The sequence below is a fragment of the Mixophyes fleayi genome, chromosome 6 (genome assembly GCF_038048845.1).
Source record: "Mixophyes fleayi isolate aMixFle1 chromosome 6, aMixFle1.hap1, whole genome shotgun sequence".
In the NCBI taxonomy this organism is placed as follows: domain Eukaryota; kingdom Metazoa; phylum Chordata; class Amphibia; order Anura; family Limnodynastidae; genus Mixophyes; species Mixophyes fleayi.
In genome coordinates, this window is record NC_134407.1 from 105,731,959 (window position 1) to 105,750,015 (window position 18,057).

General features: G+C 41.2%; 1 protein-coding gene across 2 annotated transcripts in view; it reads right to left on the reverse strand.

The window, feature by feature from the left end:
• The window catches only part of LOC142161481 (rap1 GTPase-GDP dissociation stimulator 1-like), a 220,611-nt gene that overhangs the window by 135,776 nt on the left and 66,778 nt on the right, over positions 1-18,057 (reverse strand). For both annotated transcript variants that reach the window (XM_075217152.1, XM_075217151.1), the window contains exon 2: positions 3,154-3,321. In XM_075217152.1, the coding sequence (XP_075073253.1) occupies positions 3,154-3,321 (168 nt within the window). The remainder of the gene's footprint in view (positions 1-3,153; positions 3,322-18,057) is intronic.

Below are 18,057 nucleotides of genomic sequence, written 5' to 3' on the forward strand. Positions count from 1 at the left end.
AAACCTGGCCATCATGACAGCTTCTCAAATTCCCATGGTGAGAAATATATTTGCTGTTGTTGTATATATATTTTTTGACTCTCACCCTAAATGCCAGAATGCTCTTGATGCTGCTATTACAAGTGAGTGTCCTGAAGTGAGAAGGAAAAGGTTAAAGTCTCTGTGCATGATCTGTTGGATAGAGACACATCATGCACTGGAGACATTTCTTGACTTATTTCCAGCAATAGTCAAATGTTTTGTGGACATTTATGATCATTCATATGATAATCCTGTATCGTGGAACAGAGATAATGTTGTTGATGCCAAAGCGCTTTATTTTTTTTTAACTACTATTGACCACATCATCTCTTTAGTAGTAGTACAGCACTGTATGTCCTTTGTGAAAGTACTAACTGTATTGTTACAATCTAAAGCTAATGACATTGTGAAGGCCTGTTCTGCAATTGGTGGTGTTAAAGTGACAATGGCAGGGATCATAGAGGATGTGAAATACCAGCATACAGCACTTTTTAAGAAAGCTGCTGACTTGGGATTACAGTTTGAAGTTATACCTCATCTCCCACGGACTTGTGGTCGGCAAACCAATGGAAGTAACACGTCAGCTGAAACTCCTGAAATGTATTATAGGCGTGTCATTACGATACCCTATCTTGATTACTTAATTACCAAGCTTGACATGCATTTCTCAGATCACCAAACAAAAGCTATGACGGCACTGACAATAATTCCATCCGTACTGGTTACAGACATGGAGAATAACAACCAAGTTCTAAATACTTTCACCGACATATATGAAAAGGATCTTCTATCACCAAGAACATTCATGCTGAGCTATTGTTATGAAAACATCATTGAATGTCTCAAGATACATCACTACTCCCCTCTACCGCTTCTGAATTTCTGTGCCATGCTAGTAAGCTGGATTATCCTAACAACAATACCCTGCTAAAGATATTATGATATTTTATGTGTCCTTCTGATCACGACCTGTGAGGCAGAGCACAACTTTAGTTCTCTAAAGCTTCTAAAAAACCCATCTGCGCAGCACTATGGGGCGTATGGGGAGTCATCTGAACGGTCTGGCCTTACTTCACATACATAATAATTGGACTCCATAAGCGTAGAATGCAATTGGGCTTTATTGTCATTCAAAGTACTGAATAAATGGTTGAGAGAAAATGTTTTATTAATGTATTTTGTTATTTATTGTTTATTATTTTCAATCTTATTATTAGATAATGTTAATCTATGTGAATAAGAATTTTGTGACTCACATGTATTTACAGTAAAAAAAGTTTATGTTGAAGGCCTATTGTGGCACTTTATTTTTTTAGGTTTTATATTTGCTTTGTTCCGAATTCAACTATTTGGAACCCGTCCCTTTAAAAATCCTGTGTTTGCCCCTACAAATTTAATTAATCAAATTTATTTAGAAAATTGTCTCTGGACATACACTGTTTATTAAGCATCTGCCAAATCGCCAAATCCAGGTCCCCCGACAACACCTACATCGCCCATAAATGTATATCTTATTTAGAACACAACAGAAATCCAGCAAACCTAAAACCATACTTGTCTACTCTCCTGGGAATACCCGGGAAGCTCCCGAATTTCGCCGAGTCCTATCTGACTCCAGGAAGAGTAGGCAAACCTCCTGGATTCGCCAAAACTCACAGCATTGAATGGCAGGGGCGGGGATTAATTATGTCATTAAGCCCCTCCCCGCTATTCAATGCCGTCAATTTCGGCATTTTATAGTGGTGACGTTACGTGACCCCTCATACCCCCTGTCACATGACTTCTCATGTTTTGAAAGTTGACATGTAAAACACATCCCCTGTCTCCCATCTCACTGAATGTCCTTTAAATGTGCCCTATGGAATGCACGCTCTGTTTGTAAAGAACTTTGGTGAACTACTAGAGACTTTACATAGGCATTTCAATACCTGCCAAGTTCAAGTAACACAGTTTACCAACAATACTCAACATTAATACAATTGATATATATTATTTGCATTTACTAGCCAGTGTGAGAGAGTGCTCTACAGTTATTGTCAGCATGGTGACAATTTTAGGCTAAGACCTTTATAATGCTCGACAGACAGAGGGGGTTATATACCAGTGATTGCTGAGTGAACTGTATTACTGCCCAGTAATATCCACTTACCTAAATGGTAGATACTGTCGGCCTGATTAATGTTCGGATGCAAGTCCATTTGCTCTCTCCGTATCTAGCTCTGTGCATTCTCAGAAACTGACCTTACACCAATAAATGCAACTGAAAACTGCCGATAACTTTTCTGTTAAAAACTACATGTATTGCGTGCCACTAGCTATCGCAGAACATGTTTATGTAAGTAAAATAGACTATAAAAAGGCATTGTATGGACAGTACACATTTAAAGCATATTGATTATATATTTAATGTAAACAAAAAAATTAAATCCATACTTTTATTAATGATTATACTGTTAAGATTTGCTCATTTATTTTATAATGTTATTTTTTTGTGTGCAAGTTGCATTCAAACTTGAATCAGGCCCTTTGTCTCTTTTGATTGGGTGAAAGGTTAGTGCAGTAGGGTTGTAGGGATCTGTGTCTTCACATCACCATACATGTTTCAATGTTACTGATGCATGAATTGTATTAGTCAAGGACATAAAGTTCCCTGTAAACAATAATATTGTAAAGAGGAGCATAATAACAAACCAACATATAGGGTTGATATTCAATTCAACGCAAATTGTCTTCGGAACCTTCCGTGGAGACACATCGCCTCAATGTTGAGGCTGGAATCTCCGCTCATTTTTACTTGCATACCATATAGGTGCACAGAAATATGAGCAGAGATTCCTTTACCATAGTAGGCAGCAATATGCGCATCAGAATATTGTGGCAATGTTAAGCGGCACCTCGTGCTGAATTGAAACTCCCCCATATAATCATAAAAACTATGTAAGACTATCAGGTGTTTGTAATTGATGTGTTAGTCCTTTAACAGAGATGAAAAACATTCTCTATTGCACAGCATTTATTCATTGTTTTATCCATGGCCAAGATATATTGCATTGGCAGTAGTCATATGTCGCTCACACCTCTCAGCTAGCAGGAGCTCAAAATGTTAAGAGAGCAATTTGCATTATACTTAACTGTCTTCATCAAGTGCCAGCAGGACCACATTGAGGCTTTGCAGGATCTGCTTCTCATCCTCACCCTCCTGCCCACAAAGTTTGAGACATTCCAAGTCTTGGCACAGTCTCTCGGCAAGGGATAGAGAAGCCCCTTCAGAAACTGTGGGTTTTATAAGTCCCTCAGGCACTAAAAAGATTACATAAACAAAGTTTGTAGTAAATACATGCATTGTGTTTGATTATGACCTGTAAGTAGTTATACATGCTGCCTTAATGAAATCACGCCTCCAAACATTATTTGCTTATTTTAAAATTTCTGCTTCAATTAAGCTCTTATAAAGATACTAATATACTGTAGTTCTTGCATTGTTTAAGCTTATACATATAGTTTATACTGTATAATACTTAAATTTGAGCTCTAACTAAAGACTATATTACTCATTCACGACTTAAAAAACTTCAGTGTTGCAGTGTTAATGCTGCTTATTGTAGGGCAGCACCTACATTTGTGCAAATACACCATACCCATTTTTATGGGGAAGCACATGGACCTGTGGTTCAGTTGGCATTATCTGCAGTGGTGCAAACATTTTTACCAGATAATGGTTTTTTTACTAGATAAATGGTTGAATTAATGAAGAGGGTGGTTTTATAGTGATGTAAGTTGCACCTTAATGTTTAGTTTTTTTAAATTTCCACTATTTTCTAATTAAAATGTAAATATACGTGACTGACTATAGTCTGCACGATTGGTACATGCCAGTACGTGATGACGGTTAAGTGTCATACTGCATTATCTCATTCACTCACATATAAATATTTGTGAGCATGGTGTAGCTAGATGCAGTTGGCGCTCTGTGAGACAAGATTTTTTTAAGATAAACCTGCTACATTTATAATACACATATGCCATATAATACACACTGCTTCTCTAAAAGTGCCAGGGAACTTGTACAATGGGCTTTGGCTGTCAGCAACCACAGAGCATTGTGTTATTAACAAAGTAGAACTCTATATATTTAATAAAAACCCACGTGCACATCCAAGTATGCACCACATCTACCAACTTACACAGTATAAAATGACAAGCAGATCTCTTCACAGGTCAAGTTTCACTCACAAGGAATAAAATACAGAAACTGGTGCCAGCTGCTTAAAGAAAGCAGCTTTAATGCAGGCATTGTTTACAATGTTAAGGTTACACATAAAATACTGAATGTAAATAATGACTTGTTGGCTTACATAGTTCTTACATTTTATTCAGATTTGTGTTTAAATTATTTTAGCTTTGATTTCCAAACTTGTAGGTTTACAATATACCTACCTTCAAATTAGAGATGCTCCCTGCCCCCCGTGAAGTGGTTTTGGATCTGGATTAGCTTCGTGTTTTGGTTTTGGCAAAACCACCCTTGTGTGTTTTGGTTTTGGTTTTGTATTTTTTTTAGAAAAATTGCTAAAATTACATAATTTTGCCTTTTTTTTGATCCTACATTATTATTAACCTCAATAACACTAATTTTAAGTATTTTACAGTAAATTTTGACCCCCTCACTTTTAGGCTGCTGGCCCTGATCACCAACCCAAAGAACTAGATGACGGAGATCTTACCCTATAGCAGCCGCCTTTCCCTTAGAGCTTGACGCGCTCACCGGTAATCGGATGCCCCTAGGACTTAGCTCCAAGTGTAGTGTGGGCTGGTAATGCAGGACCACAGCAGTGGCCAGGAGACTGGTAGAAAGCAGCGGGTAGTCAAACGATAGCCAAGGTCAAGGGTCACAGGCAAGCAGGATAGTCAGTAAACACTCCAGAAGTCGGAGTCACAGGCAAGGTAGCAGGGTCCAAAGTACAAGTCAGAAGGGTCAGGGTCACAAGAAAGCAGGCAAGGTCAAAATCCAAGCATGGGGTAAAAACACGGGAGATCCAAGCAGAGTATCCACAGGACTTCAACAGGAGCAAGTCAGCAAACTGTAACAGCAAGCTATAAGTCAGTCCTCACTGCCTTAAATACTGCATCAGCCAGTCAGGGCCTAACTCTGAAAACACTCACAGGCCCCTGCTAAGTAATTTCATTAAACCTAATAGCCTACAGGCTATTGCTTGGATTTGCGCGCGCGCCCGGCTGTCCTCAGTTGCCGGAACGCGGCGCTACATGGGAAAGCGTCCGGCCGTTGCCTTGGCAATGGTCGGGACCTTGGCGGAAATGACGTCCCGGTCATCAAGGTGGCAGCCGGGACGCCAGAGGGCACCAGAAGCGAGCTGCGGTGGCTGTGAGTACCACCGCAGCTCGTGACACTCACAGGTCACATTATTATTTTCATACACTTTCGGACAAATACTGCAGCGACCTGGCTGGATGCTAAGCGACAAAGCAATGACTCAAACACACGACAGTTCCTACCATATCTAGGACACATTGGCACACAGCAGTGGCAGAAAAGAGAAGTCAGAAGAAAAGCCTGCAAGGCCTAGTATGTGTATTTCAGCAATGACAATTAGCAATGGAGCAATGGAGCTCTTCTCTTTAGGTGTATATAACACCATACACTTTTTTTGTGCAAATTTAGAAGAAAAGCCTGCAAGGACTAGTAGTTGTATTTCTGCAATGAGAATTACCAATGGAGCTCTCCTTTCTGTGTGTTACCTATATAACACTGTAGAATTGGACTGCAGAATTACATCAACCCTGTAAGCACTATTATTTGTATTTTTCTGCAATGAGATTTAACACTGGAGTTATGGAGCTCTCCTGAATGTCACTGATTACTTTATTTAACACTGCTACCCCCTCTTCTTTCAATTCTATCTATTTGCCTGCCCACCTGCTCTACACTCTATGCTACCCCTTCTGTGTCCCTCTCTCAAATGGCGCTATATCGCTGTGGAGGGCTGTATTTACAGATTCCAAAACTCATGAGATCCGAGATCCGACGACGTCACGATGACGTTTTGCCTCGTTTTAGAATCTGAAAAAGCGGGAAGGTACGGTACTCGGATCCTCGAAGTTCGGGTGGGTTCGATTTTCAGGAAACCGAGCCCGCCCATCTCTACTTCAAATGTTAAAGTTTTCCCTGGCTTGTACTGAATTATCCAATGGGCTCCACAGGCTGTGGTGAAACAAGCCTTTATATAAAATCAAGAACAGGAAGTCTCCCTCTTTTACCACAGGAAATCACAGAGCTAAGTGTCTGTTGCTGTTACTGCTCTTCATTTCTTATTGTGTTTTTAGTTGCTCTTTCCTTGTCCTTCATCCTTACTTTTTCTCTCTTTCTCTTCTGCTGTGCTTTATTCTTTTTTTTTTCCATCTCTTTATTTCCCCCCTTTACTTTTCCATCAAATTTCCTCTTCTCCACCCCCTTTTATTTCAGTAAATTATAGTATAAGTACCTGTACTTTGTGAATTCTTAGTTCTGCCCTGCATTCTTTTGTGTTTGTGCACAGGTTGTTTTCACTGTCTTTCATCCTTATTATATATTTCCTTTCTATTATGCTTGTTTCCATTTGTTTCTTTCCTTTTATTCTACTCTTCCCCCTACGCTATCCTCTTCCCTCCTCAGCTACTTTTCCCTCCATCCACATCTTTCAATCCAACCATGTTTTTTACCTTTCCACCGCCTCAAATAACGCTCATCCCCCACATCCCAGTCTGTTATACACCATTGCTTTGCTGCCACTCCTCCCTGTCTCCCACTGTCAGTCTCCTAGACCACATTCCTTTTTTGGATTCCTCCCCTTTTGTCTTATCTCTCCATTGCATTTCCCCATCCAGCCCCTCCACCCTTTCATCTTTCCCTGACCACATTCCTAGTTCTGGCATCGGTTGGAACCCCTATCCCTTGCGCCTAATAAGCCACTGCTGTCAGCGCATAGCGCGGCTGCTGAAGCAGGGCAACTCCGGCAGCGGCGCTACTTACAGTGAAAGGCAGACCTTTGGCTCCCATACTGGACAGTGTAGATTTATTTGTGTTTGAAATGAAACATGGGAGTGAGAGGATATCTGGCCTTCATTATATGTGTCAATTTTGTGTTTTTAAAATTTTTATGTAGTTTGTTTAAGTGCAACTAGAAATGTGCTTCCTGCAGAAGTACAAATGCAAAGAGTAAAGTGAGTGCCATTATAATTATGGGGATGAGTCTTAATTTCCCGAACATTAGAGTGACAGGAGAACTGAAGTCCAGTTATGAGGAAATATGGACTGTAAGCCATCCCACAAAGCATGAAACACCCCTCTAAATTTGCCTCTCCAGACCTTTATATGATTTAAATAATCCTGTCCTGTAAAATTAAGTCATGTTCTTAGTATTATACACTTTCCAATTATGTTTCCAAACTACCCTGTCTAACCTCCTCCCTCAGCTTCTCTCAGTTTGTTAATTCCTCTACTCATCAAAATGACCACTGCCTTGATCTTTTTTTGTCTAGACTATGCTCGGTTTCTGATTTCCTTAACACTCCTTTCCCTCTCTCAGAGCATAACCTTATTAGCTACATACTCACCCCACCCCTCTCTGATGTCAAACTCTACCAAGCCTCCTCCTACCTGTCAAAATATTAACTCTATCTTAACTCTATTTATACTCAACAGTTTTCCACCTCTATTCAACACCTTCTCTTCCCAATCTTTACATTACATCTTTACATTATCCTCCCCTAATATGGGAGTACCTCATTGTCACCAAACCCTAGCAACAAACCCTTGATCAATGGCTCCAGTGAATCTTCATACTTGATGTCAGCTGTGGCACACTAAAGTAACACAAAAAGTAACAGAAAATCTTCAAATTTTTTCTCGTAAAGCAGAACGTTCGTGGCGTAAATCTTGTACCTCTAATAATTTCCACACATACTAATTTTTACCACTGCTATCGAAATGCTCTGGAATCTGCTAAACAAACATACTTCCAATAACTCATCTCTGCTCAGGCTTCTAACCCAAACACCATTTTAACACATTTAAATCTCTTCTTAATCCTCCCACAGCAAACCCTCAGACCACTATAAGCGTTGGTAGTCATAATTCCGATGACTACCACTCCGACAACAGTTGTACAGACAGGAAAATAGAAAGAGCGACATGAACAAAAGACGTACTTACTTAAAAATGTGACTGGCATCATCTACGGCATGCGGTGTATAAACCCCAACAGCAGAAAATCATGATTAAAGTCTAGTCACGTCATTTAAAAGGTTGACACTTACATTGCAGGTATCAAGGTGGCATACCAGGACCCAGTGGCTGAATCAGTAAAAAAAGTAACATTAAAAGTGGTTAGTGTTAGGGTTAAGATTAGGGTTAGGCTTTTGGCTAATGATTCTAAATCATTCAGCTGCCAGGTCCTGCCATTGCCTCTTTAATACCTGCAATATGAGTGTCGCCAGAGCCGGATTTATACCTCATGGGGCCCTAGGCAATATATTGGTTTGCCCCCCCCCCCAAAACAATCCATAGCACTATATTTGTTTAGCATATCATATACCCCTATAGTTAAGTAGAAGGGTAAGCTATGTGCCGCTGCATCACGCTGCTCCTCCTGCATCACACTGTGCTCTCCTTTATCATTAAACTGCATCACACTGTGGCCCCTCATTACTGTCCCTCTCATCACACTGTGCCCTCCTTTATCATTACACTACGTCACACTGTGGTCCCAGCAGTTAAAGAATAATGACCATGGACCCCATATTTTGTCAAAGGATCTAGCAGAATTTTGAATTATACTGGTCATATACTCCATACGATGAATATTAAGCTCAGTGGTCGAAGTGGAAATTTAGAAGTGGTGGTATGCAAAATGTAATGGGAATGTAAACAATTGAATGGAATTTTATTATTTTACAATGAAGGCAGTATGAGAAGTAGCAGTATGGCATACTACCATATAAACCCCACTTCCGCCACAGCTTACCTTTAAATTCACACAAATTGTACCTTATCTTTAACTAAACTTAGGTATTAATCATAATTAACATGTCAAGAAACTGCAGTTCAGGATTAGCAAGCCCAGTAATGAAAAAACAGCAGTCTCCTATCACTACCACATCATAGACCGTCCGCCACTACAGTTACTGACTGCAGCCCTCTACCTACAGAAACATGAAAAAGTGCTGGAATGTAATAATCATGTTAATATGTCAGTCTTCTGCGTGAATCCCATAGTGCAACATTTAAACAAGTCAGACCTCCTCATAATATAAATCCCACCAGATGCAGGATAGTTGGCAGACTTTGCTGCTCTCTCCTACCTGTTCTCGTCACTTTCACAGCTTCTGGCTGCTGGTGTCTGTAGATCAGTTGCTGCTTGTCTGGATCCTGGAATGTTGGAGACCCTATTTGGAAAAAAAAAATGGGTACATGAAATTTAGTGAACTCCACCCAGCCCCAGTGTTAAATCAATACAGCACCCACATTTTAAAAGAAGGCCTCCCTCCAACCAAAACATTAAATTAATGGTGTTACCATTTAAAAAATAAACCTATTTCCCTCCCACAAACAGCCCCTCACACACACACATAATACACACAGACAGTGACCCCTCACACACACATAATACACACAGACAATGGCCCCTCACACACACATAATACACACAGACAATGCCCCCTCACACACACATAATACACACAGACATTGGCCCATCACACACACATAATACGCACAGACAATGCCCCCTTACACACGCATAATACACACAGACAGTGGCCCATCATACACACATAATACACACAGACAGTGGCCCATCACACACACATAATACACACAGACAATGGCCCCTCACACACATAACACACACAGACAGTGGCCCCTCACACACACATAATACACACAGACAGTGGCCCCTCACACACACATAATACACACAGACAGTGGCCCCTCACACACACACATAATACACACAGACATTGGCCCCTCACACACACATAATACACACAGACAGTGGCCCCTCACACACATATAATACATACAGACAGTGACCCCTCACACACACATAATACACACAGACAGTGGCCCATCACACACACATAATACACTCAGACAGTGGCCCCTCATACACATATAATACATACCTACAGTGGCCCCTCACACACACATAATACATACAGACAGTGGCCCCTCACACACACACATAATACACACAGACAGTGGCCCCTCACACACACATAATACACACAGACAGTGGCCCCTAACACACATAATACACACACACACACACACACACACATACAAACACACACAGTGGCCCCTCACACACACACACACACACACACACACATAATACACACAGACAATGGCCCCTCACACACAGATAATACACACACTATTAATATACTACCCTCCCCCTCACCCAACTTACCTTTTTCCATCTAGGAGCTGTGCAGTCTTCATCACCTTCACACATGGGACGGCACCTGTCATGTGGTGCACGTCCCATGTGACACACAGCAGGCCACATACAGGAGGGAGGGAGGAGACCAGCCACCACACTAGCCCCTCCCCCGATGCGAAGCACCTCCCCCCCACTCGCGGCAACCCCGAGTCGCGGGGGGTGATGTGCCGCGAGTCGGAGGATGGGCCGTTTTTTTTCCCCTCTCTCTTGTCCCCCCCAGCTGGGCCCCCGAGAGCCACTAGGCCCTAGGCAGGTGCCTAGGTTGCCTAGCGGTAAATCCAGCCCTGAGTGTCGCTCTTTTAAGTGACCTTAATCCACACTGCCGCAATTTTCTGCTGTCAGGGTTTAAACAACGCATGCTGGAGATGTTGCCTGTCACATTTTTCAGTAAGTGTGTCTTTTGTACATAGTTTTCGCAATTTTCTTATAGTTTTCACAATTTCCCTGTCTGTATAACTATTGTCCTCCTCCTAGGTGTGCTCCTAGGTGTGATCCTTGGCTCAAAACTATCCTTTGTTCCCCATATAGACTCTATATTTAAATCATGTTGCATACATCTAAAAAACATTTCCAGAATACGCACATATCTCACACAAGACACTGCAAAAAGTTTAATTTATGCACTCATCATCTCCATCTGCATTGACTATTGCAATTTCCTCCTTACTGGTCCTCCCCAAATCAGACTCACCCCTACAATCTATTATGCATGCAGCAGCTAGATTGATTTCCCTGCAAATCTGCTTCCTCTGCTGAGCCACTCTGTCAGTCTCTACATTGTTTACCTGTTTTTCACTGAATCCAATTTAAAATACTTCTACTTCTACAAAGACATCAACAAAACTGCACCAACATACATCTCCTCACTTGTCTCAAAATATCTCCAAACTTAACACCTCCATTCTGCACAAGATCTGCATCTCTCATCCACTTTCATTACATGCTTACATTCCCGGTTACAGAACTTTTTTCAGGCTGCACCCACTCTGTGGAATTCTCTCCATCGCACAATAAGACTTTCCTCTAGTCTTCAAACATTCAAGTTGCCTCTGAAAAACCAAAATTTTCAGACAAGCTTATAATAATCCTCAGCCACCCTCTTAATCTCACTAGGCTACCCTATTACCATCCTTTACCCAGTTTACGCAAGACAACAACACTCTGACCCCCTGACCAGCATTGCTGTTTGACTTGATCATATAGCCTACTAAGCACTTTTTACCTTTGCATTTTGGTTAGACCAATATGCAATATGTATATTATGTAGCACTTAATCTCATGTACCAAACTCCCAATATCCCATAGACTGGAAACTTGCAAGCAAAATCCTCTTTCCTCTCTGTCTGTCTGTATTACCCAGTAATGCTTTATTGTTTGTTCCGAATTGTAAAGCACTATGGAACTTGCTGACACAATATAAATAAATATTGATGATGATGATAATATAACCAGAATATAATTGTACACAACACTGGAAGGTACATTGTGCCAGCACCAGTATTCATTTTAACTGACGTAAAGTACCAAGATTACACTGTCTTTCTGTCAATTACAGCTTGTGGCATATTCTACCAGTCACAGACAGGACATGTTGGGTTTCACAGTTCTCCCACTGCTGGAAGTCCACAGGTTTCCAACATTTGGTGATTAACAGGAATATGTACAGCAGTCATTGTGGAAATTTAAAAGTGACAGTATGGAATATGTAAGTGAAGTTTTACAATGAAGGGAGTAGGAAAAGTGGTGGAAAAATGGCATACCACCATATACCAGCCCACTTCAACCTCTTCATTACTGAACCTACTATATAGACTCATGGCTGATATATTACGCTTATATATTGTCAAATAACAAATAATAATGGGCTTGAATTGCTTGTTTTGTAATTCAAGTATAAACTGGGTGGGTGAACTGGGATGAGCAGGGCTGCGGAGAGGGGGGGGGGGGAGCGGGTACATTTTACCCGGGCCCGGGCTTGCCGGTTCTAATTTTTTTAAAAAAATTTTTATCTTGCTTTTTTTAATGTATTTTTTTTTCTCTGCGGCGGGTGGGGGGGGGGGGGTCGGGTCGGTTCGTTGGTGGGGTGAGCTGGAACCATAAAAAAAAACAAGAAAAAAAATTAAAAAATACTCACGTGACCGCGTCCCTCCTCTCCTCTTCTCCATTCACACTGACTGCCGGGCGTGACGTCATCAAGTCACACCCGTCAGTCAGTGAGGAGCGCCGGACAAGACACAGCTAGAAGAAAGAAGAGAAGACAGAAGAGAAGAAGAGAAAAAGAAAGAAGCTGACAGGAGGTAAGTAAAGAAACGGAGAGGCAAGGGGAGGAAAGGGACAGTGCTATAAAGAAGGGGGAGTAAAACAATGGGGGAGAGAGGCTGAGAATAAATACAAAAGTAGAGGGAAACAATAAATAAAAAAGGGGAGAGAAACAATAAATAAAAAAGGGGAGAGAAACAATAAATAAAAAAGGGGAGAGACACAATAAGTAAAAAAGGAGAGAAACAATAAATAAAAAAGGGGAGAGAAACAATAAATAAAAAAGGGGAGAAAAACAGAATAGTTAAAAAGGGGGAGAGAAACACAGAATAAATAAAAAGGGAGAGTAGCACAGAGTTAAAATAAAAAGGGGAGAGAAACAGAATAAATAAAAAAGGAGAGAAGCACAGAGTTAAAATTAAAAGGGGAGAGAAACAGAATAAATAAAAAAGGGGAGAGAAGCACAGAGTTAAAAAAAAAGGGGAGAGGCACATTTAATAGTGGGGACTATTAATTTAAGATGGGGTGGTTTGGGGGCTATTGAATATGGATATGAGTTTAGGGAGAATGAGGTCTATTTATTAAATGTGACTATGAATTTATTAATGGCAGTGATCGTTGCGGGAAATAGGTATTGCTAGGCTGTTTGCAGGAAGGGAAATAGGTTTATTTATTAAATGTGAATACTATTATTTTAATGTTGGGGCTGGAGGAAGGCCTAATTATTAATCGTGGGTGCTATTGATTTAACGCTGCGTCTGGCTGTAATTTTCTAAATGCAGCCATTTTTTTCCCCAAATAGGTCCTTCAACATTCCAGGATCCAGACAAAGCCGCAACTAAAGAAACCAGCAGCTACAGGTGGTGAAAGTGAGAAGAACAGGTAGGAGAAAGCAGCAGAGTGTGTGAAATGTTGTGATTCTAGTAGGGACAATGGGAATTTTTGGTGAGTGTCGTGCCCAATGTAAGGTGCAGGCCAAGACTGAACTGTTTGTGTACACACTGCATTCTTTGTATAATACACTGTGGTAGATGTCTTAAAAGTCAGGAGTGCTGGGACATATGTGACGCTCTGGTGAATTCAGGACCTAGTGATTTTGATGTGCTAGCCACGCCCCAACGGCGCATTGCCACGCCCCAAATGTATGACCACACACCCCAAAAAATTTGCACCGCTGTTAGGCTAGCTACGCCCCAACGACGCATTGCCACGTCCCTGAATTTATCACCACACCCTCGAATTTTTGGGGCTTACTTGACTATGAGGGGGGCCCCAATGAATTTGTTGTACCCGGGCCCTGAATTCCTCTTGGCAGCCCTGGGGATGAGATCACTTATTGTAAGAGATTTCAGTCAACGGATGTCTGTGCTAACCAAGATTGAGACTTTTGAATGAGGTTAGGTGTGTGGAGCATAAAACATTGTGTTACGGCATCATTGAGTTATTGACAATTATACCATCACTATTATCTAGTTGTCCTCCTTTGAGTCAGATAATCACTCTGCTCTCCCAGTCTCTTTTACAATAAGATGCTGGCTGGTATCTCCGCTTGTAACCATGGAAATAGATTGGCCACATAGACCTAGTGCCTGTTAGACTGCTGCAGCTCCCCAGGCGCTGAGGGTTGGAGCCTGACATGTTTAGTTTTTCTATATGGTAGGTTGGACGGCAGGATTTCAGAACAGTATACATCATCAGTGCATTATTAGTTATTCTCCTGCATGTCACTGTCATTTTTTAAAAAGTTCTGTACCACCAAGTTGATTGTGTGAGCAAAACAGGGAATGTGATGGATTTCCCCCAACTGTTAATCTCTAACAATATTGGTGGCGTTATCAGAAATCCCATATCCTCAGGAGAGTCCAGGCAGGATAAGCCATGTTGCAATGACATCCCTTAGTTTTTCAAACAGGTTGTCAGCGGTATACCTCTTAGTGAAGCACATGATGCACAGAGTAGCCTGCCTCTAAAAGATCTGGCGTTGTTTGTTAGATGCTGCTGCTGTTCCTGCTGCTGAAGGAGATTTACCAACCCAGTGGGCTGTTACAGTCATATAATGTTTAGTTTTCCCAGTTTCGCTTGTCCCCATATCTGTGGTTAAGTGTACAGTGGGTAGAATGGCATTTTGTATCCCAATTATTTTCTTTTTTGTAACCTCCTGGTACAGGTGAGAAATTGCTTGTCTAGTTAAATTGTGCTAAGATGGAATTTGGCAACAGGGACACATTTGGTAACTGTCTTATTCCTGCTGCATTTATGGTGGATATTGGATGCAGATCTAATACTGGTATAGTTGCCATGGTGCCTGTGATCCGCTGTGCGACTGGATGACAGCTGCCATACTTGCTTCCTCTTGCAAAGAATTGTCTAACAGTCATATGTTGTAAACTACTAGTAGTCTTCTTCTTGGTCTGCTTCTGGGTTAAAGATCCACCCCCAGCAGCAGGAGCAGTAGCAGTGGGCCTAACACTCAAGGATTCTTCTGAGGAGTCCTGGATAGGGGAGGAGTCATCTTGCCTTAGCATCTAGGATGCAGGTCTAACTCCGATCACTTGTGAGAATATTGATGATGAAGGTGTTGAGGGTGTAGATTGCAGGTGATGGGATCTATCTGAGAGAAGGGAGGTAGCTAATGTTGGACTGCTTGTTGTTATTTTTTTAGCATAAGTTTATGATTTTCCCAAGAGCTTTCCATGAACTTGCTTCAAATGGCGTAACATGGATGAGGTTCCTAGATGGTTAAGGTTCCTACCTCTACTGACTGTGGCTTTACAATGCTACAATGGCTAGAAAACTGTTGCCAGGATTTGGGTAAAAATAATTCCACACATGACAATGGCCTTCTTCTTATCACTGTCAAGAACTGCTTCCACTGTGCATGACTTGCCATAGTAGCTTACTTTTTGCTTAGGTGCTTTAAGCCCATTGTTAGCTTGTTTTGTGAGGGCCCTAACAAACCAAGCACTTCAGCCATAAAAATTGCACTCCTTGCCGCAGAAGCACTTGCTTTGTTAAATTGTACATGTCTTTTTTAATATCTTACATAAAGGTGGGTGGGAGGGCCCAAGGACAATTCAAATCTTGCACCACTTTTCATTTCTGCCACTGTTGCGTGGCAATGTTTCCTAGATGTGCTATGAACTGCTGTGTGTTTGTGTCGTTGCTCTTTTGCTTAGCATCAAGCCAGCTCACTGCAGTCTTTTTCTGAAAGTGGATGAAAATAATATTGTGACCTCTGAGGTGTTCAAAATTGACTGGAAATGACTGGAAATTAGTGTTATTGATGGTAATAATAATAGTGTAGGAACAAAAAAAGAGCAAAATTATGTGATTTTAGCATACTTTAGCTATTTTTTCTAAAAAATACAGATCCAAACTAAAGCCAAAACACGCAAGGGCAGTTTTGCCAAAACCAAAACACGAAGTTAATCTAGATCCAAAATCAAAACCAAAACACGGGGGTCAGTGAACATCTCTAATGTATACATGTAATCTATATCATCTGAAAGAAGCTACTAAGACGGAGCATTAGTATTTTGACTCACACTGTTTTATATTCTTGCTTGTAAATAATGTTTGTATTGTATATTCTCCCTTCACTTCTCCACTCTTATGCTGCTGCCACTGTAGGAGTCCCAACTTGACCACTCTCCTCCACAAGTTGATTTTAGAAATAGGTTCAAGTCAAAGGAATAAACAGCCAGAACTACAACGGGCACAAAGTTCATGACCAAACTGACTTGGGATCTCCTTACACTTTGCAACAGGAAATAGATATCCATCAAAAGAGGGTTCAAAAATTCAGAGGCAGTTCCAGCAACTGTCTTCGCAAATATCATTGTTTGTGCTGATCCCTACTCTGAAGGAGGGAGATGAACCTGAGGCCTTTATTAACACATTTGAGTGTTCCCGGGCAATCTAGTATCATTCTCCTCAAAATTATCACTGCCTTGGAGCTGAAGTCTTTTGTATGTCCAGCAGGGCACGAGCTCTTGCGCAATGACTGTGTGATTTCACTAACAAGTAGCTTCAGCTATGGACTCTCACTGCCGGTGAGACAGTGGAAGTTGTGGTGGTGGAACAGATTATTAATAGACTTTCTCAGCACCTGGCTCATCGGTCTACCTTCATCGAGCCTTGACCATTACATCTGCTGTCCATCTGGTTGAGAATGCCTTGGCTGTGGAAGAGACACCAGGACAATCCAGGGCTCCATCCCTGACTTGAGATATCTAGGTTGATTCATCATAGTCCCAATGAGAGACAATAGAGCAAAGAGAAAAGAGGTCAATCATCTTTTACTTCGCTCCAGACATACTCTATATACAGGAGCCAAGAACCAGGCTGTATCTTCCATCTTACTGGACCAAAGCAAACCTACAAAACAGAGGACTAAGCCCCCTAAAGCTTCTTCATGCCCTGATTTCTTGACTCAAGCCTTATTTCCTAACCGCTTGGTCAGCATTTGAAAGCACCAACTACTAGAAGTATATATGTGGATTTACAGTACAACCAGACTGGTAAAATCCCCATTATTATACATGAAAAACCATTACCCTGAGGGTGGATTTGTCCTTTCTTACCATCTCCTGTATTAAAAGGCAAGGACTAGTTAGACTATACTAGACTTTATGCAGGCAAGGTCTGGAAAGTTTAGTCTGATAGCTCAGAGTCCTTGGAGAGACATTTATTTTTTCCTGACTGGGTGAAAATTCCTAGAGTATGGATGAGAAATGATCACATGGACTGTGTCGTTCCAGAGGTTATAATGGGGAGAATTTTGAACCACAAGCTGATATGGTTGAAGTAGATTTATCTGATATTAATGAAGATGTATTAAACCTTTTCTTGGTGCCGCTTTCAGAAATCAGAATGACTCAAGAGGAGATCTTGCTTTAGGTGAAGCATTTTAAAAATACTGGTGTGGTGATTTGGCAATCATTACTTAGTTGTATAAGAACATACCCTTACTTTTAGTTTGCATTTCATTATGGTGTAAACCCAGGGAAACATAGAGAGGGATATTGTGCACTTCAGCTCGCCACTGGAGGGCCATGTCTTGCACTGCCTAGGAGGCACGGTGTCTAGAAATTCCCCCTGATCACATTATGCCACACAGTAGTGCATCCAATTCATATTATGCCATACAGTGGTGCCCCCAGTTCATATTATGGCACACATTAGTGCTCCCAATTCATATTATACCACACAATAGTGCGCCTAATTCATATTATTCTACAGTAGTGTAACCAATTTCATATATACAGACATTATGACATAT